Genomic DNA, 24,834 nt, shown 5'->3' on the forward strand with positions numbered 1-24,834 from the left:
AAAAAAAGAGCAGAAGTAAAATAAAGTGACAGTAGGGAGGCTATATATACAGTAAAATAAAGTGACAGTAGGGAGGCTATATATACAGGGGGGTACCGTTGCAGAGTCAATGTGCGGGGGCACCGGCTAGTTGAGGTAGTTGAGGTAATATGTACATGTGGGTAGAGTTAAAGTGACTATGCATAAATACTTAACAGAGTAGCAGCAGCGTAAAAGGATGGGGTGGGGGGCAGTGCAAATAGTCCGGGTAGCCATGATTAGCTGTTCAGGAGTCTTATGGCTTGGGGTAGAAGCTGTTGAGAAGTCTTTTGGACCTAGACTTGGCACTCCGGTACCGCTTGCCGTGCGGTAGCAGAGAGAACAGTCTATGACTAGGGTGGCTGGAGTCTTTGACAATTTTGAGGGCCTTCCTCTGACACCGCCTGGTATAGAGGTCCTGAATGGCAGGGAGCTTTGCCCCAGTGATGTACTGGGCCGTACGCACTACCCTCTGTAGTGCCTTGTGGTCAGAGGCCAAGCAGTTGCCATACCAGGCGGTGATGCAACCAGTCAGGATGCTCTCGATGGTGCAGCTGTAGAATTTTTTGAGGATCTGAGGACCCATGCCAAATCTTTTTAGTCTCCTGAGGGGGAATAGGCTTTGTCGTGCCCTCTTCACGACTGTCTTGGTGTGTTTGGACCATGATAGTTCGTTGGTGATGTGGACACCAAGGAACTTGAAGCTCTCAACCTGTTCCACTACAGCCCCGTCGATGAGAATGGGGGCGTGCTCAGTCCTCTTTTTTTTCCTGTAGTCCACAATCATCTCCTTTGTCTTGGTCACGTTGAGGGAGAGGTTGTTGTCCTGGCACCACACGGCCAGATCTCTGACCTCCTCCCCTATAGGCTGTCTCATCGTTGTCGGTGATCAGGCCTACCACTGTTGTGTCGTCGGCAAACTTAATGATGGTGTTGGAGTCGTGCCTGGCCATGCACTCATGGGTGAACAGAGAGTACAGGAGGGGACTGAGCACGCACCCCTGAGGGGCCCCCGTGTTGAGGATCAGTGTGGCAGATGTGTTGTTACCTACCCTTACCACCTGGGGGCGGCCCGTCAGGAAGTCCAGGATCCAGTTGCAGAGGGAGGTGTTTAGTCCCAGGATCCTTAGCTTAGTGATGAGCTTAGAGGGCACTATGGTGTTGAATACTGAGCTGTAGTCAATGAATAGCATTCTCACGTAGGTGTTCCTCTTGTCCAGGTGGGAAAGGGCAGTGTGGAGTGCGATAGAGATTGCATCATCTGTGGATCTGTTGGGGCGGTATGCAAATTGGAGTGGGTCTAGGGTTTCTGGGATTATGCTGTTGATGTGAGCCATGACCAGTCTTTCAAAGCACTTCATGGCTACAGACGTCAGTGCTACGGGTCGGTAGTCATTTAGGCAGGTTATCTTAGAGTTCTTGGGCACGGGGACTATGGTGGTCTGCTTGAAACATGTTGGTATTACAGACTCAGTCAGGGACATGTTGAAAATGTCAGTGAAGACACTTGCCAGTTGGTCAGCACATGCTCGGAGTACACGTCCTGGTAATCCGTCTGGCCCTGCGGCCTTGTAGGTTAAAGAAGTTCACTCCAATTCTTCCCACAGTTGTTTCAAGTTGTCCGGATGTCCTTTGGGTGGTGGACCATTCTTGATACACACGGGAAACTGTTGAGCTTGAAAAACCCAGCAGCTTTGCAGATCTTGACACACTCAAACCAGTGCACCTGGCACCTACTATCATACCCTGTTCAAAGGCACTTAAATATTTTGTCTTGCCCATTCACCCTCTGAATGGCACACATACACAATCCATGTCTCAATTGTCTCAAGGCTTAAAAATCCTTCTTTAACCTGTCTACTCCCCTTCATCTACACTAATTGAAGTGGATTTACGTGACATCAACAAAGGATCATAGTTTTCCGTCTATGTCATGGAAAGAACAGGTGTGCCTAATGTTTTGTACCCTCAGTGTAGATCTCTCTGTTCAATATCACTTACCCTTCCATTTCTTGACCAGTTGTCTGGGACAGGGATGTTGTTTTGATGGGCCAATTCGTAGGCAAGTTCTCTACATTTGAAGCTACTAAGTCCATGAAACTGGTCTGCGAGATTCTTGATATGTTTAGCAAGCTCAGACTCCATGTCATCAGATAAGACCTTATCTATCATAGCCTCTCTTTCGCAAAAGTACATGTCCGTTAACTTATTTGTCAATGTACCTCTACACTGTCATTCAGTAAATTGTTTCATCTCTTGCTGCTGCTCAAATGGACTTCTTCCCTTCTCTCAGACCCCAACTGATGTATAAAGCAATCTTAAAACTACTTTGGTTTAGATACAAGCGTCATGAAACCTATAACACAACAAATTAATTTACTTAGTCAAAATCCGTTTTTTGGACCTAAATTGCTGTCCATGTGTTTTCTTCCTTCACAGACTCCGTGAAATGATGACTGCTTCATAAATATTTGGTCATAATTATTTTTAATTTTTTCCTAGAAACAAGGGGTGGCTCAACTAACCCTTTGGCTGAACTTACCCTACTCTCCCCTACCCCTGTCACTTCCTGGTCTTGTCACGCTGAAATGTGTCCCCCCTGACACCAAGTCGTATTAATGACAAATATTCAGAATGTCCCGTCTGTAAATTAGTTTAACATTTAGATGAAGCTGGCCTGGTGTGATGATGATCTCCTGTCAGAATGTAATTGTATCTTTTCACATATAAAAGGGACGGGAGGGTAGTTGCACAGGCTGGCTCGGAAGGAATGACATCTCTGTCTGTCCTTAGATGCTGATGTCTGATACTTGTTGTTGTTTAAAGTAATATCATTCTGGTATTTTCAAGTTTTACTGTGTTTTGTAAAAATATATGAAAATATTGTCAAAATATACAAAATATATGAAAGTCTGTCTCAAGTGGAGGAAAGCATATTTAAGTACTCTCTCTAAAATTCAAATTCAAGGCTCTTTATTGCTGCATTTATCCTTGCTCTCCATCAAGCCCAGAAGACGCATGCACATACGTACAAATGCATGCACGCACACACAAACACACATACGCACACACACACACACACACGCACATACACACACACACACACACATACACACACACGGAAAAGCTTGTCATACGTAAATGACGTCCTTGAAGCTAGCCTGCTGATGCTGCAGATATTGTCAAGTCCTCTTATAAAGATCAGCAACAAAATCCCATCTTTTTTGTTGTTGTTGCCAAGCCATTTCCTTCATACTCTACCCGATTTTTGTAGACAATTCAGTTTTTTGAAGCCATTTCGATCTCATATTGGCATATATGTGAGATGGATATTTAGTGTCAATCACCATCATCTTTGTCATGTTGTCATGTTGGTATCAATTCAGACTATTACCTTCTCAGGCAATGGCATTGACATGCCTCAGAAACCTAGATAATACACCTCTCCAAACTGATTGTTAATTTCCCTTAATCATTTCCTGCTTGTTTCTACCATCCATAGGCCTGTTGTATGCTAGGTAGGTTACCTCAACACGCAGGAAGCAAATGTGAAAATGGTGGAGGTAGATTCTAGAAACAGTCAGTCCGCTGTCTGTTTGGGTGCTCGGCTCGGATGGAACGTATCACGAGAGCTTGGCCTCGCTTTATTAAATGCCTGTCTTATCCGCTTCAAGTGGGAAATTATGGGCTGTCCTACCACAACTACCCCCACTCCCTCCACCCCTCTCCCCCTTCTCCTGTCCTCTCCCCTTTCTCAACCAACCATTGTTGCTTTCCCCGGTCACCAAGGCAACGGCTGCTCAGCTGAGAAATGGCAGTGGTGCGTCGGCAGTGGCTGCGTTGGCAGTGGCTGTAGCGACGGCGGAGGGAGCGGAGGCATCGGCTGGCCCTTCATTAGGTATCTACACAGGCACTGACAGCAGAGATAATGGCCAATAACCCTGTATTATGTTGGGGAGTAAATGAAAAGTCTCCAGGGACTCAGGGCCTGTCATGCTTCTTCAGTTCCGGGAGTTATGCCTACGCCGCCGCTCCAGACAGAAGGCACCAGGCGCGGGGGAGATTCACTGTGCCGCACCCCCCCCTCCCTCTCCCTCTCTCTTCTCTCTAACTCTCTCTCTCTCTCTCTCTCTCTCTCTCTCTCTCTCTCTCTCTCTCTCTCTCTCTCTCTCTCTCTCTCTCTCTCTCTCTCTCTCTCTCTCTCTCTCTCTCTCTCTCTCTCCGAGCCTAGGGGTAAATGGTCTGGTTGGTAATCAGGAATGTGAGGAAACCATTTTAGTTTGTGGATGTTGTTATTCTTTTGACAAATAAAATAGGTATGGAAATATTGATATTGAGATAAAGGCACTGATTCACAGTTGCCATTTATTTGTTGTCAAAGCTATGAAATAAAGGCCTATTGGTTAATGGCCTTAAAGACTATGAAATAGGACGAATCAAATTCAAACCACAAAATGAATGTATTTGTTCTAATGCACTGTAGAACCAAAATGTACACTGTAGACTGTGTGAAATGCATTCTGACGAAAACCTATGCATTTTACATTCATTAGTCAGTCTAAACTGAAGAAATTATGTTTTTGAAAGTACGTGTTCGATGTCCTATTGTGTGGCTGTCCAATTCCTCCTACCATGGATTACTGTATGTGCTGTTGTTTAGTGTGTGATTTCTCTATGTGCTATTAGCATGCCCTTGTACGGGTGTCATAGTCAATTACACAGCGCTGCTGTTCGTCATGTTATTAGGGACAGGCTGTACTAAGCTCATCTCTCTGTACCCTGATGCGTCTCTCTAAGGGTGATATTAAACGATATTAAACATGACTGAAGGGGGTTATGATAGCTCTGGCGGTGGATATTCTCTTTGCTACCTGCACACTCGATGGATGGAGTCAAAATGGCGACAGGAAATTCCCCACACCCCTTCCAATGAGGATATGTGCTCCTTCCCTCCTCCTCCCCTACACTCTTCGTTCTCTTCATCGTCCCTCTTTCCTCCCTCACTCCATTCCGCATAGTCGTTTGGTTCCGACAACGGGACACTCCATTGGTCAAGCCTGGTAACAAATGATAATCTGTTTGAGCGCCGAATTACTGATGGTTATCTCTCTTCGCCTCATTGGACGATTCTGCTCTCATCCATCTTGGCTCGCTCTCATCCTCTCATTCTCTCAAAACCATTCTCTCCTCTCCTCTCCTCTCCTCTCCTCTCATCCTCTCCTCCCTCTATCCGCCAAAATGACTTTATTTTCGCTGTGTCTGAGAAATGGATGAGGAGAAGAGGCGCATCGCCCTCTTTTTGCTCTCCTTTGATGCTGTGTCTTGTTTCTTTTCTCTCTCTTTTCTCTCGTTCTCTCTATTTTTGAGGCGATTATATGGCCATTAGAGGAAATGACTGTGGCACAGGGTGGAGCAGGGTGGCCCTCTCCTCTCACACAGACAGACATGTCACAATACCACCTCAGTTTCAACGAGAGAGAGAGAGAGAGAGAGAGAGAGAGAGAGAGAGAGAGAGAGAGAGAGAGAGAGAGAGAGAGAGAGAGAGAGAGAGAGAGAGAGAGAGAGAGAGAGAGAGAGAGAGAGAGAGAGAGAGAGAGAGAGAGAGAGAGAGAGAGAGAGAGAGAGAGAGAGAGATAAATATTTCCTGCTATAATTTTTGGTTGTTGTTTTTTTCATGAAAATTTGCAAATAATAAGTATATTAGGATCAAATTCACAAAATACTGTAGGCCTATATATTGGCATATTTTGAAAATAGAGAGCAAGAAGAATTGCACTGAGTACTGAGGCCCAAAAACCCTTTTATCAAATGCAAATTATTTGCTACTAGTCGGGCTAGATATGTGCTTCACCTCAGTTTGTAATTGGTATAATTGCTGTAACATCTAGCCATGATTGTTCCCACCTGAGCTCTGGTGAAAGGTGATCATGTTTTAATATCGAGCTCATTCTACCATGTAATCACTCCTTTGTGTGGGATATAATCTCCTCCCACAAGCAAAAGAAGCATCTGTACCCCAGAATACATCTTTGTGTGTGTGTGTGTGTGTGTGTGTGTGTGTGTGTGTGTGTGTGTGTGTGTGTGTGTGTGTCATGTGTAATAATGATTTTTTTTGTTCTGAGCTATTTAAAATAATATCATTTATACGTGGGCAATTAAACATTTTTTGTTTTTACCGGTATTAACTTAGAAATACTTTTTTGGGACATGCAGTGTGAATTGTATTACTGTAAAATAAGACAGTGAGGCTGGGCCTCAAATAGAGACGTGGGTATATATAAGTTAATAGTGTTAGCTTGACTGAAGAAGCTTTAGTGGGATACATACTCCACACATCCTCCTCCCTAGTTTAGGGAGGCCATAACATTTTTAACCTTAAAGGGTCAATCAGCAGTTGCTTCATCCATTTTTGGACTTATAAATTCATGACATGTACCCATTGATTCTTGAAGAACATACAGTAACTTATGAATGCCTCATGAGCTTAATTCAACCGTCGTACCCCATCAGAACCCAAAATATAAGCTTGTCTTACTTCAATGTTTGTAAACCAATTAAATTTAAACAAACACTATAGCCTCAAAACATGGTTAAAACTATAATTTTGATATCATGGATGGTTAGTCCTAGCATCTATAGAGGTTACAGTTCCCTAGCCCCGTCCCTCAGCGTTTTACCGAAACGGGGCAGAGAGAACACTTTGTTATTGTTTCTACTTCTGATTGCCACATTAATCAAATTTGTTCAATATAATTGTGATGGTTCATCGCATTTAATGCTTCAGATTAGGTTTGGTACATTTCCCTTTTCAAATAAATCATAAATACATTCCAAAAGTCTTGTTATACAGTGTTTGCATTCAAGGTCAGGATTTTATATACGAGTATTAGCATACAGTATTAAATTCACTTGAAACTGCCATCCAGAGTGCGAATTATACCGTGACATTCGGGGTCCATTTTTTATGGGCTTTATAGTAAAGACATGGAATTTAACTGTAAACATTTATTACATTTGAATGTGTCTTGAACACAACCAGTCATGATGTTTTCATCTGAATGTCAAATAAATCACTTCAAAAAGTAGGTTACCTACTCCAAAATAAATCCAGCGCTTTGCACCCGCCATTTGAATGGAAAGGGGCATCTATTACAAACACCATACATGTGATAACATTAAGCCTACAAAGTGGCGTGTATTCATGGGGGTCAAGGGAAGCTTCCCCAAAAATGTTAACAATAAAAAAAGAAACAAACGTATACAATTATTTTGTCATTCGTGTCTATCCGTAAGGTTACCATGAATTACAATAAATTATTTACAAGGTTTAATGTTTGATTTGTTACATAAAATAATTTAGTGTATGACAAAAAAAAAATATGGCAATCATCAGTTTTGGCTGCTAACAGCTGAGAACTGCTAGCTACCTGGCAAGCACAAAACAGTCAACAACTTTGGGACTTCAGACCCCTAGAAAATAGTATGTATAGTAATAGTAAGTAAGAACTTCTGAAAATGCACAGTCAAAGAGGAGAATAATTATTCGGTCAAGGAAAAGTTAAAAACAATTGAGGCATACTAAGACAAAAGAAACATGAAACAGTGTGTAAATGATAACACATTAGAGCAGGAAATCATTGTTGACCGGTCCCTGCAGCATACCATCACAAATATGTGATTGGAACAGTAGCAACAGAACGTATGATGCAACAAACGCGTCTAAACAGCATTGTTGTCTGAAAAGCATCTAAACAATGTGTTGTACTGCTGGGAAATAAAGGTCTTCACAACTTTATTCTCTAGTGAGCACAAGGGAGAAGTGTAATATTGTTTAGATAAGAGATGCGTGTCAGATAAGCTAACAGCAGATACATTCTTTATGATGGCAGCCATATTTATTTATGTTAGACAAGCGAAAACTCCCTAATCCCAGAATGCCATTCACTATACAGTGAGGGAAAAAAGTATTTGATCCCCTGCTGATTTTGTACGTTTGCCCACTGACAAAGAAATGATCAGTCTATAATTTTAATGGTAGGTTTATTTGAACAGTGAGAGACAGAATAACAACAAAACATTCCAGAAAAACGCATGTAAAAAAAGGTTTTAATTGTTTTGCATTTTAATGAGGGAAATAAGTATTTGACCCCCTCTCAATCAGAAAGATTTCTGGCTCACAGGTGTCTCTTATACAGGTAACGAGCTGAGATTAGGAGCACACTCTTAAAGGGAGTGCTACTAATCTCAGCTTGTTACCTGTATAAAAGACACCTGTCCACAGAAGCAATCAATCAATCAGATTCCAAACTCTCCACCATGGCCAAGACCAAAGAGCTCTCCAAGGATGTCAGGGACAAGATTGTAGACCTACACAATGCTGGAATGGGCTACAAGACCATCGCCAAGCAGCTTGGTGAGAAGGTGACAACAGTTGGTGCTATTATTCGCAAATGGAAGAAACACAAAATAACTGTCAATCTCCCTCGGCCTGGAGCTCCATGCAAGATCTCACCTCGTGGAGTTGCAATGATCATGAGAACGGTGAGGAATCAGCCCAGAACTACACGGGAGGATCTTGTCAATGATCTCAAGGCAGCTGGGACCATAGTCACCAAGAAAACAATTGGTAACACACTACTCTTTGAAGGACTGAAATCCTGCAGCGCCCGCAAGGTCCCCCTGCTCAAGAAAGCACATATACAGGGCCATCTGAAGTTTGCCAATGAACATCTGAATGATTCAGAGGAGAACTGGGTGAAAGTGTTGTGGTCAGATGAGACCAAAATCCAGCTCTTTGGCATCAACTCAACTCGCCGTGTTTGGAGGAGGAGGAATGCTGCCTATGATCCCAAGAATACCATCCCCACCGTCAAACATGGAGGTGGAAACATTATGCTTTGGGGGTGTTTTTCTGCTAAGGGGACAGGACAACTTCACCGCATCAAAGGGACGATGTACGGGGCCATGTACCGTCAAATCTTGGGTGAGAACCTCCTTCCCTCAGCCAGGGCATTGAAAATGGGTCGTGGATGGGTATTCCAGCATGACAATGACCCAAAACACACGGCTAAGGCAACAAAGGAGTGGCTCAAGAAGAAGCACATTAAGGTCCTGGAGTGGCCTAGCCAGTCTCCAGACCTTAATCCCATAGAAAATCTGTGGAGGGAGCTGAAGGTTCGAGTTGCCAAACGTCAGGCTCGAAACCTTAATGACTTGGAGAATATCTGCAAAGAGGAGTGGGACAAAATCCCTCCTGAGATGTGTGCAAACCTGGTGGCCAACTACAAGAAACGTCTGACCTCTGTGATTGCCAACAAGGGTTTTGCCACCTAGTACTAAGTCATGTTTTGCAGAGGGGTCAAATACTTATTTCCCTCATTAAAATGCAAATCAATTTATAAAAAAATTTACATGCGTTTTTTTGGATTTTTTGGTTGTTATTCTGTCTCTCACTGTTCAAATAAACCTACCATTAAAATTATAGACTGATCATGTCTTTGTCAGTGGGCAAATGTACAAAATCAGCAGGGGATCAAATACTTTTTTCCCTCACTGTAAGTCAAAATTAAAGATGGCTGCGCTCATTGCCTGAAAAACATTAACTTAGTTTGGCCACTTTTTAGCATATTACAAATATTTGATGTACTTGTTTCAGTGTATACAATCAAATCAAATCAAATGTTATTTGCCACATGCGCTGAATACAACATTACAGTGAAATGCTTACTTACAAGCCCTTAACCAACAATGCAGTTTAAGAAAAAAATTAAAATAGCAAATAATTAAAGTAATTATAATTAAAATAAAATAACAGTTGGGAGGTTATATACAGTGGTACCGCAATGCAAATAGTCCGGATAGCCATGATTAGCTGTTCAGGAGTCTTATGGTTTGGGGATAGAAGCTGTTAAGAAGCCTTTTGGACTCGGTGAAACATAAGATATTACAGTTTTTAATATCCCGTTGGTAGGATAACTGTAATCTTAGGTCGTCTAATTTATTTTCAAATGATTGGACATTGGCTAATAGGTTTGATGGAAGAGGTAGTTTACTTGCTCGCCGTAGGATCCTTACAAGGCACCCCAACCTACGTCCACGATATCTCTGTCCCTTTCTCATGCGAATGACGGGGATTTGGGCCTTGTCGGGTGTCTGTAGGATATCCTTCGCGTCCCACTCGTTAAAGAAAAAATCTTCGTCCAATACGAGGTGAGTAATCGCTGTCCTGATATCCAGAAGCTCTTTTTGGTCATAAGAGACGGTGGCAGAAACATTATGTACAGAATAAATTACAAATAACTTGACAAGTCGTTTACAATTTTTGACAAATCACAAAGCAAATAAAATGTTATCACCTCACAGACCATCACCCCAAATACAAGCCTACTGCCTAGACTAACCGTAGCGCGAAAGCTAAACAGGGATGAAACCATTTTAGGGGGGTTTGTGGGCGGGTTCATTTAATTTGTGGGGGGTTTTCAAGTCCATGGTGGGTAGAAATGGGAGAAGGTATCGTGGGGGGATAGGATGCAGGAAATATTACTATGATGGGGGATTTATCAATACATGGGGGGCAAACACAGGATAAGTTTATACACTAAATAAAAAGAAAACCCCTGGAAAGGGGGTTCTGAGCTGGAAACCCTGAGGTACCATAGTTACAATCTGATGCCGCGTTCAAAACAACTGGGAACTTAGAAATCTCCGACTTCCGACTTCAGTGTGTTCAAGACAACTGGGAACTCTGAAAAAAAACGAGCTCCGACTGGGAAAAATAGTTTTGAACGGTCATCCAACTCGGGAACTCGGGCCTCTTTCTAGCGCTCTGACCTGAAGATCACTGACGTCATGATTTGACCTCGTATTTTTCCCTGTTGTCTTGAAAGCACCATAATTCAGTCGAGTGAACTATGCCTTGTTATAACATCTTTGGTCTGACAGGCGCTTACGTGAAAACCAGAATGCGTTTTATGATGTCAGCAAACATGGCGCCACACATAGCTGGAAAATAGCTTAGCATTAGCTCATCATAATCAGTACAATCTTCAAAAATGTATTTTACACACATCATATGTGTCCATTACAATCTATGCAAGAATCGGAATGCGTGACTTGTCACCAGTACTTGAAAACATGAATAAAACAGTAAATACATTATGATCCATACATACATACAGTATGTTACAGTAGAAACGACAACACGATATACAGAAAATTAGGCACTTACTTTGATAGGAATGCACACATGCCCAAAGACCAATTTGTAAGGAAAACAACTATGAAGGCAATGCGGGCGCCAACCAGAAAATGTGCTGGGGGAAAAGGTTTGTGCAAGGCCTGTTCTGACTAGAGATGCGCAATATCTTCATACTTGATCTGGGGAAACACTGGGGAATTGCTTGAGCTCAGTAAAGCCTCAAACATAAAGTGTCCGCAACAGTGAAATGGGCTACTTCTTATGTGAATTAATGAAGAGGCGCAACACACCTCAATTCAAACTGTTGTTAGAAAATACAACTTTGAAATTGACAAGTAGAAATATAGCCTATAGATAATTAGCAGGCAGCGTGCCTTGGTTTGAGAGCAGCGCGGAATAGCTGTCCTTTTGAGTAACAATCACATTTTGGAACAGTGAGCGCATTCTGACATCACACGCATAAAAACTCACGCTGTGGCGAACGTTAGAGATATTTGGAACTCACGCGTGAAAAGGTTAAGGAAATGGACGCCTGGCTCAAATAGAAGCATGTGAAGCAAGCAGCTCCTGAGTGGCGCAGTGGTCTAAGGCACTGCATCGCAGTGCTAACTGTGCTACTAGAGATCCTGGTTCGAATCCAGGCTCTGTCGCAGCCGGCCGCGACCGGGAGACTCATGGGCGGCGCACAATTGGCCCAGCGTCGTCCAGGGTAGGGGAGGGAATGGCCGGCAGGGATGTAGCTCAGTTGATAGAGCATGGCGTTTGCAACGCCAGGGTTGTGGGTTCGTTTCCCATGGGGGGCCAGTATAAAATAAAAAATAAAAAATGTATTCACTAACTGTAAGTCGCTCTGGATAAGAGCGTCTGCTAAATGACTAAAATGTAAATGTAAAATGTGTCCAATAAGTGCCTGTTGTGTTCAGTGATTTAAGCAAATAAATGCCCGGCTATTAATTGAAGTTTTACGGTATTTCACTAGAGAATGCATCCGAGCCAGGCAAACAGCGCCCCCTGTCTTAGTATCTGTAGTCCATGTATCTGATGCTGTCTGGCCAAAAATAATATGACATGTTGTATTATTTTTGTCCAGACAGCTTCAGATACATGGACTACACATACTAAAACAGATGGGGCGCTGTTTCGCTCGCTCGGATGCTTTCTCCGGTGAGATTGATGAGTCTTTCTGTCGGTGCGCATCTTGGTCAAAATTATCAATATATTCAGAGATTACCTAACAAATCTCAGAATTGTCCACTGCGGTGGCCAATCAGATTTCAGGGCGATTTCACCCCCTGGACACGCCACTGTTTCTCTCTCTCTCTCTCTCTCTTTCTCTCTCTCTCTCTCTGCACCTCAGCCCTACCTGTAATTGAAAAGATGAGAGAATTAATGAAATACAGCTAATGCCAGAGATCAAAAAGAGCTATCAAATTCAAATTAGCTGGGTATGAAATTGCTTCCAGTGGATGGCGGGAGAGACGTCTTTAAACAGTCACCCGCAGCTTCCACAAAATGGAATAACAATTTTCAGAGGGAGGGATGGAGCGAGAGGGCCGTAAACGGATAATCCACATCCTCGTCGTTTCTTAGAGAGGCTGAACTCTTCCCCAGATTGTCATGTCTTTTTGCAACAAAGCGGCCCATACTGACATAGTGGAGCTTAATGTGGATGGGAGAAAGAAAGCCACCATTTTGAATGCATCATAAAGCTTTTCCCGTATTACTTCTGCATGTTGCGGTAGCGTGGGCGAACGCCCTGATTTGATACACCACTAGTAGGGAGGGAGTCGAGAACTGGCATTACACATATCTCAATCGGGTTCTCTCTTTCCTCTCTTTTTCTATCCCTCTCTCAATCCTCCCCCTTTTCCCTCCCCTCTCTTTCTCCCCCATCCTCTCTCTCTCTCTCTCTCTCTCTCTCTCTCTCTCTCTCTCTCTCTCTCTCTCTCTCTCTCTCTCTCTCATTTCCAGCTTTCCCTCTGTTCCTCTCTATCCTGCATGTTATGTAATTTATTCTCAGCCCTCTGTGAATAACACTTTTATTCTGATTAACAATACCGAGCTCGTATGAATAATTTTCCATTTGCTAAGCAATCTGTTTCCATGTAAGGTGTCCTTGTCAGGTGAGGCAGAGGGAGAGAGGGAGAGAGGGAGAGAGGGAGAGAGGAGGGAGGAGGGAGGGAGGGAGGGAGGGAGGGAGAGAGAGAGAGAGAGAGAGAGAGAGAGAGAGAGAGAGAGAGAGAGAGAGAGAGAGAGAGAGAGAGAGAGAGAGAGAGAGAGAGAGAGAGAGAGAGAGAGAGAGAGAGAGAGAGAGAGAGAGAGAGAGAGAGAGAGAGAGAGAGAGAGAGAGGGAGAAAGTGGAGCGTTGTAGTGGGTTTGTTCTGTTGAATATGTATGGATCTGCCTGGGCCCGGGCCTTGGCTTGTTGCTTGTCTCTGTCTCTGTGTGTCACTCTGTGTTGAATAAGGCCAACAGATGGTCAACCCTGGAATTCCTCAATGCTTTCGCCTGGTCTCAGGCCAGATCCACCCTGCTGATCACACCTCCGACAAAATGTGTGGGGTGTGTGTGTCCGTGCGAGTGCATGTGTGTTGCATTTTGTGTGTGTGGGTGTATTTTATAATACTATGTTTGTGTGCGAGTGCCAACATCATCTCACGATTCCCCACCACACTGTTTTGATACACAGCTCCTGCGTTTGTTATAAAAATCTCTCCATTCACAACAGACACGTAGAGCTCCTGTGTCTTTTTATCAAACCTTTTCGAATTACAATAATTAAACCACACATCTGGCTCAAACGAAGACCCTGTGAATTTTAGTAATTGTTTTTTTCGGAATTAAATGAGCCGTGCTCCTGTTGAATTAAGCATCGCTCGTTGTCAGTTAAATATGCTCCTCTTAATTAACCATCCGGAGGTTTCCTGGAGAGAAAAGGCTTTTAGGACTGCTATATACAGGTAGAGAGGAATGGGGAGAATAGGAGGAGGAGAAAAAGGATAGAAGATGAAGAGTGATTTGTAGGAAAGAAACAATTGAATAAGAGGAGTAAGAAAAGGGACAGATAAAGGAGGGGTGATTTGATATTAAGGGCTACTTTCCATATGTAGAGAAAAAAACTAAGGAACAAGAGGAGTACAAATTAAAATTATGGAAATGGAGGGGATGATTTGTTTGGACTATTCAATTTACATTAATTTAGTACGTTCTTCCGTTCTTAGTTCTGGTCAGAGATGGAACAGAACAGTGCCATTTGGTTTAGATTTTGCACAATCCAATGCATGTCAATAGTACTCATATTAGCATTTAAGCGCTTCATGTCCAAATCATCCCAAAGTATCAAAAAATGTATTGTGTAACTCAATTAAGTTACTTATAGATGGTTTTGACATGAACTGCCAGAATGCTAATATATGGGTAACATTGACTTGAATTGGATTGTGCCACATAAGTCCGAATTTGAAACAGTGGCCAGATAAATTAAACCAAAGCAAGGAAATAATTAATTTTGTAATTTGGATGAACTATCCCTTTCAGCTGTACTTAGAGTTGAAGGAAACAACAACATTTTATTGAACCATTATTTTCCCATGACATTTCTTGGAATTCAAATTTGAAACATATAAAGAGCAAAAGAACACACACACACACACACACACACACACACACACACACACACACACACACACACACACACACACACACACACACACACACACACACACACACACACACACACACACAGTCTTGTACAGTTAACACACACACACACACAGTACTAGTCATCATCATCGGAGAGGTCCTTTTAAATTATCATCTGATTTACTGCCCTCACCTTCCCTGAACTATCGCTATAGATAAAATACTCATAGTGAACAGTAAAACGCTTTTAGAACAGGTGGGCTGTGGATGGAAAGAACACGCGCACGAACGCCCGCACACACACACACACACACACACACACGTTAAGGCCTTGATGTGGTGAAGTCAGTGAAGTCTCTTGATGAAGGTCAGTGAAGTCTCTTGATGTGGTGTGTATGAGGGAGAACAGAGAGAAATTGTGCAACCTATACCATGTGAGGGTGTGTTTCCGTGTCAAGGTGTGTGTGTGTGTGCATGTGTGTGCGCATGTGTGTGTGTCAAACATGCTAATGCATGGAGAAATGATCCCCTGTGTTTTCTGCTGTTCTCACAGGGAACCACAGGTTAATTTCACACAATCTGTCCACCTGCTATTACAGAGAGGGAAAAAAGTGAAGGGAGAGAGATAATGGGAGAACAAACAGGTAGAGAGGAAGATTTTATTCATCCAGGTTAGTCTCATTGAGATACAACCTCTTTTTTCCACGAGAGACCTTGATGAAAGGGAAGGAAAGGGAAAAAGGTTGCGGGAAGATGGGAAAAGGAGGTGAGGGGGAACAGGCAGAGAAGGGTAGAAAATGAGGTGGTTGCTTAAAGGTGCCAAAGGGAGGAGCGAGTCACTGGAGCATAATGAGAAATGCAGCAGGGCCCTAGACTCAAGAATCTGCACAGAGCGAGAGAGAGAGGGGGGGAGCGAGAACAGAGGGATAGATAGGGAGGAGAAGAGAGAGTCAGTGGAGAGAGATGCTAATGTCAAATCAAATCAAATTTGATTTGTCACATAGACGTGTTTAGCAGATGTTGTTGCGGGTGTAGCGAAATGCTTGTGCTTCTAGCTCCGACAGTGCAGTAATATCTAACAAGTAATATCTAACAATTTCACAACATATACCCAATGCACACAAATCTAAGTAAGGATATAGGATATTATTCGCTGAAGCTCCTCAATGCATTAAATCAGCCTCTCCCTAGCCATGACTTCACCAGCAAGATAGAGGAAGATGGATACGGAAGAGCACAAAGTGATGCTCTAAACTCTGATTCATAGTTACTGCTCTGCCCAAAGAGCCTTAATCCAGGGAAAATGCTCAGCAAATTTGTAATAAATCATTTTGTCACTAGATTATTTATGGGCAATGACTTATTCATCACAGATTCACTTTTTAACTAAAACCATTACTGTGGTGTCACTGAAGCCAGTCATTTCATTAATGTTTTATTTAAAACCATTATTCATTAATCAGGGTTATTGTAGTCGTTTATCACAGTCTGTGGTGGGCTGACAGTTTTAGTCAGTCAGTAGACCCCACTAGACACCAATTTAGTCTTTCAGTAGAACTCTTGAGGTTTTAAATGACGTGTCTTTAATCCAGTGAAGCAGAAATCCAGTGTTTGAAGGTTAAGAGTTGACCTGTCTGGTTTTAGGCTACAGACAGGCTGGTTTTTAGCTTCACTGTTCCATCAGCTGTTTTAGACTTGGGAATCCAGTCCAGAGAACTCTCCGACCGATCAATAAGTTAAATCAATAAGGATTTACGTTAAAGCAAAGTTGAGACGGTTCAAATGTATGGACCTGAGCCTCTTTTTCAAAATGAGACTTTTTTAAAAGGAGACATTTTGAGAAGCATTACCACCCGGGTGGCGGTGCAGTTCATTTCTCTCCCCTAAAACAAAGCAAGATATAGTGGAGCCATAACTTCTTGCTTCTGCCATTTCTTCTTCTCCGACACTTTTACGGATGACCCCTGCCAGGGTTCATCCAGTCTCATAATAGTTTTATCCCTACCGCTTAATTTTCACCATGTGTTATCTGTCAGAAGTCTATGTAGTCAGTGAGGCAGTTCTCCCCTGTCTGTCTGTCTGTCTGTCTGTCTGTCTGTCTGTCTGTCTGTCTGCCTGTCTGTCTGTATTTTAGCTCCTATGGGCAAAGCTGTGTGGTTCCCCTGGCTTCCCTATGGTTTCATATTACCCATGCACACAGATAAGGCTTGTTTGGGCTATGGAGAAGTGGATGGGGGACAGGGAGAGATGGAGGGAGGTGGTATGAAACTCTGAAAGTTAAACTAAACTTTGTTTGAACTGAGCAGATGTCATCTGGGTTGTGGTGGGGGGTTTTCTATTACAGACTGACTGATATATCTTTGTCCTTCCTCTCTCTCATACAGCTAACATGAGATGATACGGCCTCTCGTTATGTATGTCTCTCATTAAAACAAGCTTGTATAATAATAATAATAATATGCCATTTACAGTCATGTGTGCATACATTCTTACGTATGGGTGGTCCCGGGGATCGAACCCACTACCCTGGCATTACAAGCACCATGCTCTACCAATTGAGCTACAGAGGAGCTTCATTCCTCACCTCCCTCTTCCAACCAAATCAAAGTGTGTACCCTAGTCTGAATAACTGTACTCATCTCTCTGGTATCTATCTCTGCACTACAGCACACCTCCCTCCCTCACATAAACCCAGACTATGTTCCAGCTCACCTCCCTCACTCACATAACCCCAGACTGTCTCAACTCACCTCCCTCCCTCACATAACCCCAGACTGTCTTACATAACCCCAGACTGTATCTCCCTCAGTGTGTATTCCCCAAGCTGGTATCCCTGTCTCCACTCTCTTTCTGTCCCTTCCCTACCACTCAGTAATGGAGACAGCCTCTTAGCTCAGGGTGGGTTCCCCCTGCTCTGCTCATTAAGTATTGATAATGGATGAGCTCTAACATCTGGTGTGACTCGCTGGTCTAGCCGAGTATTTAGTTAAAACAACACCTGCATTAATTAATAATTGATCACAGGAGCCTATCAGGAGAGGCGTTAGGAGGTGCGGTGATATCTGTGATGTCAGGTTGCCTGGCCGACCTGGAGATAAGATGGGGGGGGGGGTTGTGGGTAGTGTTTGCTTGGCTAATCAGCTTGTGATTGGCTAAGTGAGGTGGACCATTGATGTAATAGCTTTGAACCAACTTGTGCAAATGTATGTTTCTACATGGAAGTCTATTTATTTGAATGCAAGTGAAAACTGCCTTTTTCTTCAGACTCTAGTGTGCTGTTTCACCCATCACAAGATAATGGATGTAGCCTCGAGGAGAGTACATTTAATAAAGAATGTTGTTTATTGTTTGGTGACAAAGCTGTGTGCCAAAGTACAATGTCTAACACAATGGTTTATTTACTTTGCTGCCGTATAACAACTGGAGAAATGCTAACTCACGATGCAATAGTTTTCTCTGTCAACGTCCCTGCTTAAACATTCATAGAAGGCCATATGGTTAGAGCATCCAATATGTATATCAGACTTCTGGTAAATACATTTATAAAATACTTTTGAATACTTGAGTTGCATTTTATTTAGTTTGCCTAGTACAATAGAACCAGTGGAATAGTCCTAAAACTTCAAGCTTAATCTAGCACTGTATATATTAACCAGGTCTAATTAATGTATTAACTGATGCTTAAGGTAAATGTATAGTTTCACTCTTGCTCAACCTGATAGTTAACCTATTGTGAGGTCAAATGACCCTCTCCTGGACCTGCCCTATCAGCTCTGGATCTGAGCTATGCATTCACATTACCAGCCCTAACACATAATGCCATTTTCACTATGGAATGGATTCCTTTTGAGGAAATGAGGCCTGAAGACGCTGTAGCCGCTGTATTCATAGGATGAAAGACGGAAGCCATTTTGTGCCGACCGGGGCCTAATTGAGTATGCAGAGCACATGTTGTAGCCCAGAGCTGGAGACAGCTAACACTGGCTGGCTCTGATAAATTCTGCCTGGCCTTGGCTAAACCCACACACTCCCCAGCTTCACTTCACTTAGCAGACAGAGAGCTAATTGAAGATGATCTCACAGATAAGTGCTCGACTGCACTCTTTTTTCCCCTTCCCTTTTCTTCCCTCCTCCCCACCTTATTTATTTCATTCTCGCTAGCCTTTCACTCTCTCTCTTTTCTTTTCTTTTATTCTCTCTCTCGTCCTCTGTCTTTATCACATCATTTCACTCCCTTCACTCTGTCCTGTCTCTCTTTTCTTTTGTCTCAATCTCTCTCTGTCCTCTGTCTTTCGCTCTCTCTTTCCTTTTTTCTCAGCTGCGAAGGCAGTGATACCTTCTCCCCTCTCTAGTCTCTCTCTCTCTCTCTCTCTCTCTCTCTTTCTCTCTTTCTCTCACTCTCTCATTCTCTCTCTCTCACGCTCTCCCTCACTCTCTCTCTCGCTCACTCCTTTTTTCTCTCCTACCTTTTGTCGAATTTAAAACATAACAGGTCTGCCATTTCATAAGAAATACCAATTCCAGTGGTGAGATTAGGCTTCTGATGATGTTTGACAATAGCTGTGCATGACACTCCAATTGTTATATTTGATGGTCACACTGCCCTGAAACTCAGTCTATCCCATATCTCCTCAGTGTTATTGGTGTCTGTAATGGTCTTTTTTGATGTACCTCACTAAGTGTGTGCTGGTGGTGCTTTTATTGTGTCTTGAGTACATTGTTAAATGTCCTAGGTATCTGGAGAGTCTTCGTACAAATAAAATACTCTCTCTCGGTTCTCTGTTGTGCGTTCTATATTAGTTTCTAACCCCTCTCTCCTTTTTCTCTTTGGTTTATCTTTATCATTGGGTTCTAACACCTGTTCTCCGCTCTCTTTTCCATTGCAGCACGGGAGGAGAACGTGGCCACGTTCCGCGGCTCCGAGTACTTCTGCTACGACCTGTCCCAGAACCCCATCCAGAGCAGCAGCGACGAGATCACACTCTCCTTCAAGACGTGGCAGCGCAACGGCCTGATCCTCCACACGGGGAAGTCGGCCGACTACGTCAACCTGGCCCTGAAGGACGGGGCGGTGAGCCTGGTCATCAACCTGGGGTCGGGGGCCTTCGAGGCCATCGTGGAGCCCGTCAACGGGAAGTTCAACGACAACGCCTGGCACGATGTCAAGGTTACGCGCAACCTGAGACAGGTAATAGTGGCTAGGGAGGGTGAGAGCGGACAGCACTGTGGTGCTAACACATAGCATGTGTACAAACATGCAAATATATTCATGACATTCAGGTCAGCTGATACTGTAGGATAGGTGGAAGACCTGTATATTTTGTTCATGTCTTAAATGGATTCGACAGTTCACAAATATTTTTTTTTCAGTTAAACATTCTCCAGTTTTTTTTAGTTTTTTGGTCCGTTTCATAAATGAAATAGTTCACAGGAATTTCTACTGTTTTTGTCAATTTAGTTTTTTTCAAGACTGTCTCTATTTTTACCCCAATGACTTACTATTTCCTAAAGACATTGTTTATTTCACGCCTACTTTTACCTACTTTCCCCTATACACCAATTTCCGGTCTGATTTTCTTCGGTCCACTGTTTGCCTCCGTGAGCCTCTCTCTCTCTCTCTCTCTCTCTCTCTCTCTCTCTCTCTCTCTCTCTCTCTCTCTCTCTCTCTCTCTCTCTCTCTCTCTCTCTCTCTCTCTCTCTCTCTCTCTCTCTCTCTCTCTCTCTCTCTCTCTCTCTCTCTCTCTCTCTCTCTCTCTCTCTCTCTCTCTCTCTCTCTCTCTCTTCTCTCTCTCTCTCTCTCTCTCTCTCTCTCTCTCTCTCTCTCTCTCTCTCTCTCTCTCTCTCTCTCTCTCTCTCTCTCTCTCTCTCTCTCTCTCTCTCTCTCTCTCTCTCTCTCTCTCTCTGTCTCTCTCTCTCTCTCTCTCTCTCTCTCTCTCTCTCTCTCTCTCTCTCTCTCTCTCTCTCTGTCTCTCTCTCTCTCTCTCTCTCTCTCTCTCTCTCTCTCTCTCTCTCTCTCTCTCTCTCTCTCTCTCTCTCTCTCTCTCTCTCTCTCTCTCTCTCTCTCTCTCTCTCTCTCTCTCTCTCTCTCTCTCTCTCTCTCTCTCTCTCTCTCTCTCTCTCTCTCTCTCTCTCTCTCTCTCTCTCTCTCTCTCTCTCTCTCTCTCTCTCTCTCTCTCTCTCTCTCTCTCTCTCTCTCTCTCTCTCTCTCTCTCTCTCTCTCTCTCTCTCTCTCTCTCTCTCTCTCTCTCTCTCTCTCTCTCTCTCTCTCTCTCTCTCTCTCTCTCTCTCTCTCTGTCTCCCTCTCTCTCTCTCTCTCTCTCTCTCTCTCTCTCTCTCTCTCTCTCTCTCTCTCTCTCTCTCTCTCTCTCTCTCTCTCTCTGTCTCCCTCTCTCTCTCTCTCTCTCTCTCTCTCTCTCTCTCTCTCTCTCTCTCTCTCTCTCTCTCTCTCTCTCTCTCTCTCTCTCTCTCTCTCTCTCTCTCTCTCTCTCTCTCTCTCTCTCTCTCTCTCTCTCTCTCTCCCCTCTTCCTCCTTCCCGTCTTATCGTGGGGGCTGGCAGGGAGAAGCTCCAGCCAACCACGACGACACCTGTTTACCCCAGACTAATCTCTGTTCAGCTGTAAAATCGGCCACAAACCCACATTCTGAAATATTCTAATAGTCAAGGTCCTGTTCCCTTTCAGCTCCTCAGTGAGAGTTGATGGAGGAAGGTTTCTGGCTCTAGTCAAGGGCGCAAAAGATAGACTAGGATTTCAACTATGTAAGGAATTGTAGTAATGGTTTTCTTTAAGTTATTATAATATATTACAAATTATATTTAGATTTTTTGTAAAATACATTAATGCCAAATGTTGTCTCTGACATTTCTTTGGAAACGTTTTCATATTACTACTATAGTAGTGTTTTTTTTATTTGATCTCTACTCAGCTTAGGAGAAAGCTCAAAGCTCAAACAGCTTTGTGGAAGGTGCTATGTGAAATCTAGCTACTTATATTACATACAGCTAATTACGCAATCTGGGAAGGCCATGTCTTTTAAAGGAGCATTATCTCATCGGAAAGTCAAGCAGCTCTTTGGAATCTAAAGCAGGTTGATATTCTATGTAAGTATGTATGTTATGTCACCACTCCATCGAGGTCAATTCAAGGTTCATCCCTATACTTATGGAATACTCTGGATTTACAAATTGAGTTATATGCCATAGAATATTTCCCTTTTTCTCTTTTACCCTCTTTAGCGCTCTATTTATTTTCTTAATTCTTTATCTCTCTCTCTCAATCACCCCCTCTCTCTTTTCTCCCTGAGAACAAGCTTTTGTAGAAAATCAGAACTAACCACTCATGGAATGAATCATTGTCCTACTAACCGTTGCCTAACCAGCTATTGTACTAACAACACCCTAACTCTTCATCATTGTTTATTAATTTATTTCATTTAATTTTTTATTAACAACCCCTCTGTTCACTATTTAATTTCCTTTCTTCCCCTTTTCCTCAAAGCAATCAGGCATTGGACACGCTATGGTAAACAAACTCCATTGTCTGGTAGATATCATTCCTATTTTCCTTTTTTTGGGGTTTGCCGTGTGCTCCTTCCTTCCTTCCGTCCCGTCTTCCTTTTTTCTTTGACTCTTCATTCTAGACACCATTGTCAAAAAATTAGGAAATGGGGTTGGTATATCTTGGCTTTCTTTATATTGGATTCCCTCCCTCTATCGTTCATGATTTGATTATATCGTTCATCTTCCTTTTCTGCTTTTCTTTCTACAACTTCTTCCTCTCTTCCAAAGCCCTCCAGATCAAGTCTTTCTTTAGGGCTTACTGTTTGACTAAAACCTCCTTTGCATTCCCTATGTTTTGGCCGATGACTGTCGACCAAACTGCCAGAAGCTTTCCACAACTACAACTACAAAAAAAGAGGAAAGAAAAACCAAAAGTTCACCAATGGGAGCTCTGACAGTTGTTTCCAGTACACAGTGGCGCATGGCATGCCTAAACTTCTCCCTCCTTCCCTTCCATTGCTTTCACCAATAACCTGCCTAACTAACACCTAACTCACCTGCCATTCACGCTGTCATTTGTGTGTGGTGAATGTTTGTAGAAGTGGTGATTGTGATGCTACACCTCCCTTGAAAACCCCCTCTCATGGCTTTTGGTGTGGTCTGACTGTGTAGTGATTGGCCTTTGGCATGTTCCATCCAGCTGACTTAGAGGATAGACCTTGATTTGTATTAGCACCCAATTCACTCAACTCATCTTGTTATTAAGCATAAAAACTAACTCCAACATGGCTATGATACTCATGGCTTGTTCATATGTAGAATTAGCAGAACATCCCTATTTTGCATGCTTGTCAATGTCTCAACTATCCAGATATCAACTCAAACTAAAACAAGCACAATCAATTTGTCCTTGGTGTTGTTGGCATCCTACTAACCCTACAAATCTAACCAAATGCCAAATCCCCAAAGAAACCTCATTTACTAACTTGCATCAAAGTTAAAGAAAATATACCGCTGACATATTTTCTTTATCTGCCCTGGTTGAGCGTAAGAGTTGAAGTACATGACAGAAACACAGAGGAATCCAATGACATGGTCCAGGTTTTGGGACTGGGCCACACACTTGAAGACATTACACTAGCAAGCAATACTGAGACACAATATCAAGACAAAAAACAGATAAACCTAGTCCCTGTTAGATTAACCTAGGCATAAACCTCCGCCCACACCCCCGACCCCCGTACCCTCCTTTCTCCCCCAAACCCAAGATGGTCATGAGTGGACTTTCTCCTTCTTGGTTCTTCCCGTTGTCTAGGTGACGATATCGGTTGACGGTATCCTGACGACTACGGGGTATACCCAGGAGGACTACACCATGCTGGGCTCAGATGACTTCTTCTACGTGGGTGGAAGCCCCAGCACCGCTGACCTGCCTGGGTCTCCTGTCAGCAACAACTTCATGGGCTGCCTCAAAGAGGTGACACTGCTGCAATATGTACATTTACATTAAAGTGGAACTAACAGCGTTTTAACTACTTTGCAGATATGAAACAAACAGATAATCATAATATCAGTCAAAAATATCAAATTCCCAGTTTATGCTTCAAAACCAACTTCATAAGAGGTTTTAAAAATAGGTTTTATTTGACTCAAAATGTCATGACTTACGGTAAGGCATTGTTGGGAGAATAGATGGATGCAGTTCAATGCATTCAGAAAGTACTCAGACCCCTTGACTTTTTCCAAATTTTGTTACGTTACAGCTTAGTCTAAAATTGATTAAATAAATACAAATCCTCATCAATCTACACACAATACCCCATAATGACAAAGCAAAAACTGGTTTTTAGACATTTTGCAAATGTAGTAAAATAAAAAACAGAAATACCTAATTTACATAAGCATTCAGCTCGAGCTCAGGTACATCCTGTTTCCATTGATCATCCTTGAGATGTTTCTACAACTTGATTGGAGTCCACCTGTGGTAAATTCAATTGATTGGACATGATTTGGAAAGGTACACACCTGTCTATATAAGGTCCCACAGTTGACAGTGCATGTCAGAGCAAAAACCAAGCCATGAGGTCGAAGGAATTGTCCGTAGAGCTCCGAGACAGGGTTGTGTTGAGGCACAGATCTGGGGGAGGATACCAAAACATTTCTGCAGCTATGAAGGTCCCCAAGAACACAGTGGCCTCCATCATTCTTAAATGGAAGAAGTTTGGACCCACCAAGACTCTTCCTAGAGCTGGCCACCCGGCCAAACTGAGCAATCGGGGGAGAAGGGCCTTGGTCAGGGAGGTGACCAATAACCTGGTGGTCACTCTGACAGAGCTCCAGAGTTGGTTAGCTAGCAAGACATTTTAATTGCTTTGCTAGCTAGCTAGCTAGCTATGCTGAACTTGAACGACTGTTATCCACAGTTAGCATATCTCTTAGTTGTCAACAGTGCTTGACTTGGGCAGGAGCTCACTGGAG

The 24,834-nt window shown here is 43.0% G+C and overlaps 1 protein-coding gene across 18 annotated transcripts in view; it reads left to right on the forward strand.

The window, feature by feature from the left end:
* Positions 1-24,834, forward strand: part of nrxn3a (neurexin 3a) — a 504,060-nt gene that overhangs the window by 85,332 nt on the left and 393,894 nt on the right. For 11 of the 18 annotated variants that reach the window (XR_006657440.1, XR_006657442.1, XR_005995385.2 and 8 more), the window contains exons 6-8: positions 19,744-20,045; positions 22,355-22,378; positions 23,672-23,833. Coding sequence is in view for 14 of the 18 variants with exons in the window: in XM_041848285.2 (XP_041704219.2) it covers positions 19,744-20,045; positions 22,355-22,378; positions 23,672-23,833 (488 nt within the window). In the remaining 4 variants the exon portion in view is untranslated. The remainder of the gene's footprint in view (positions 1-19,743; positions 20,046-22,354; positions 22,379-23,671; positions 23,834-24,834) is intronic. The other 7 variants (XM_045207560.1, XM_041848292.2, XM_045207563.1 and 4 more) reach the window with 1 other exon arrangement.

This window comes from Coregonus clupeaformis, chromosome 25 (assembly GCF_020615455.1).
Source record: "Coregonus clupeaformis isolate EN_2021a chromosome 25, ASM2061545v1, whole genome shotgun sequence".
Classification (NCBI taxonomy): Eukaryota; Metazoa; Chordata; class Actinopteri; order Salmoniformes; family Salmonidae; genus Coregonus; species Coregonus clupeaformis.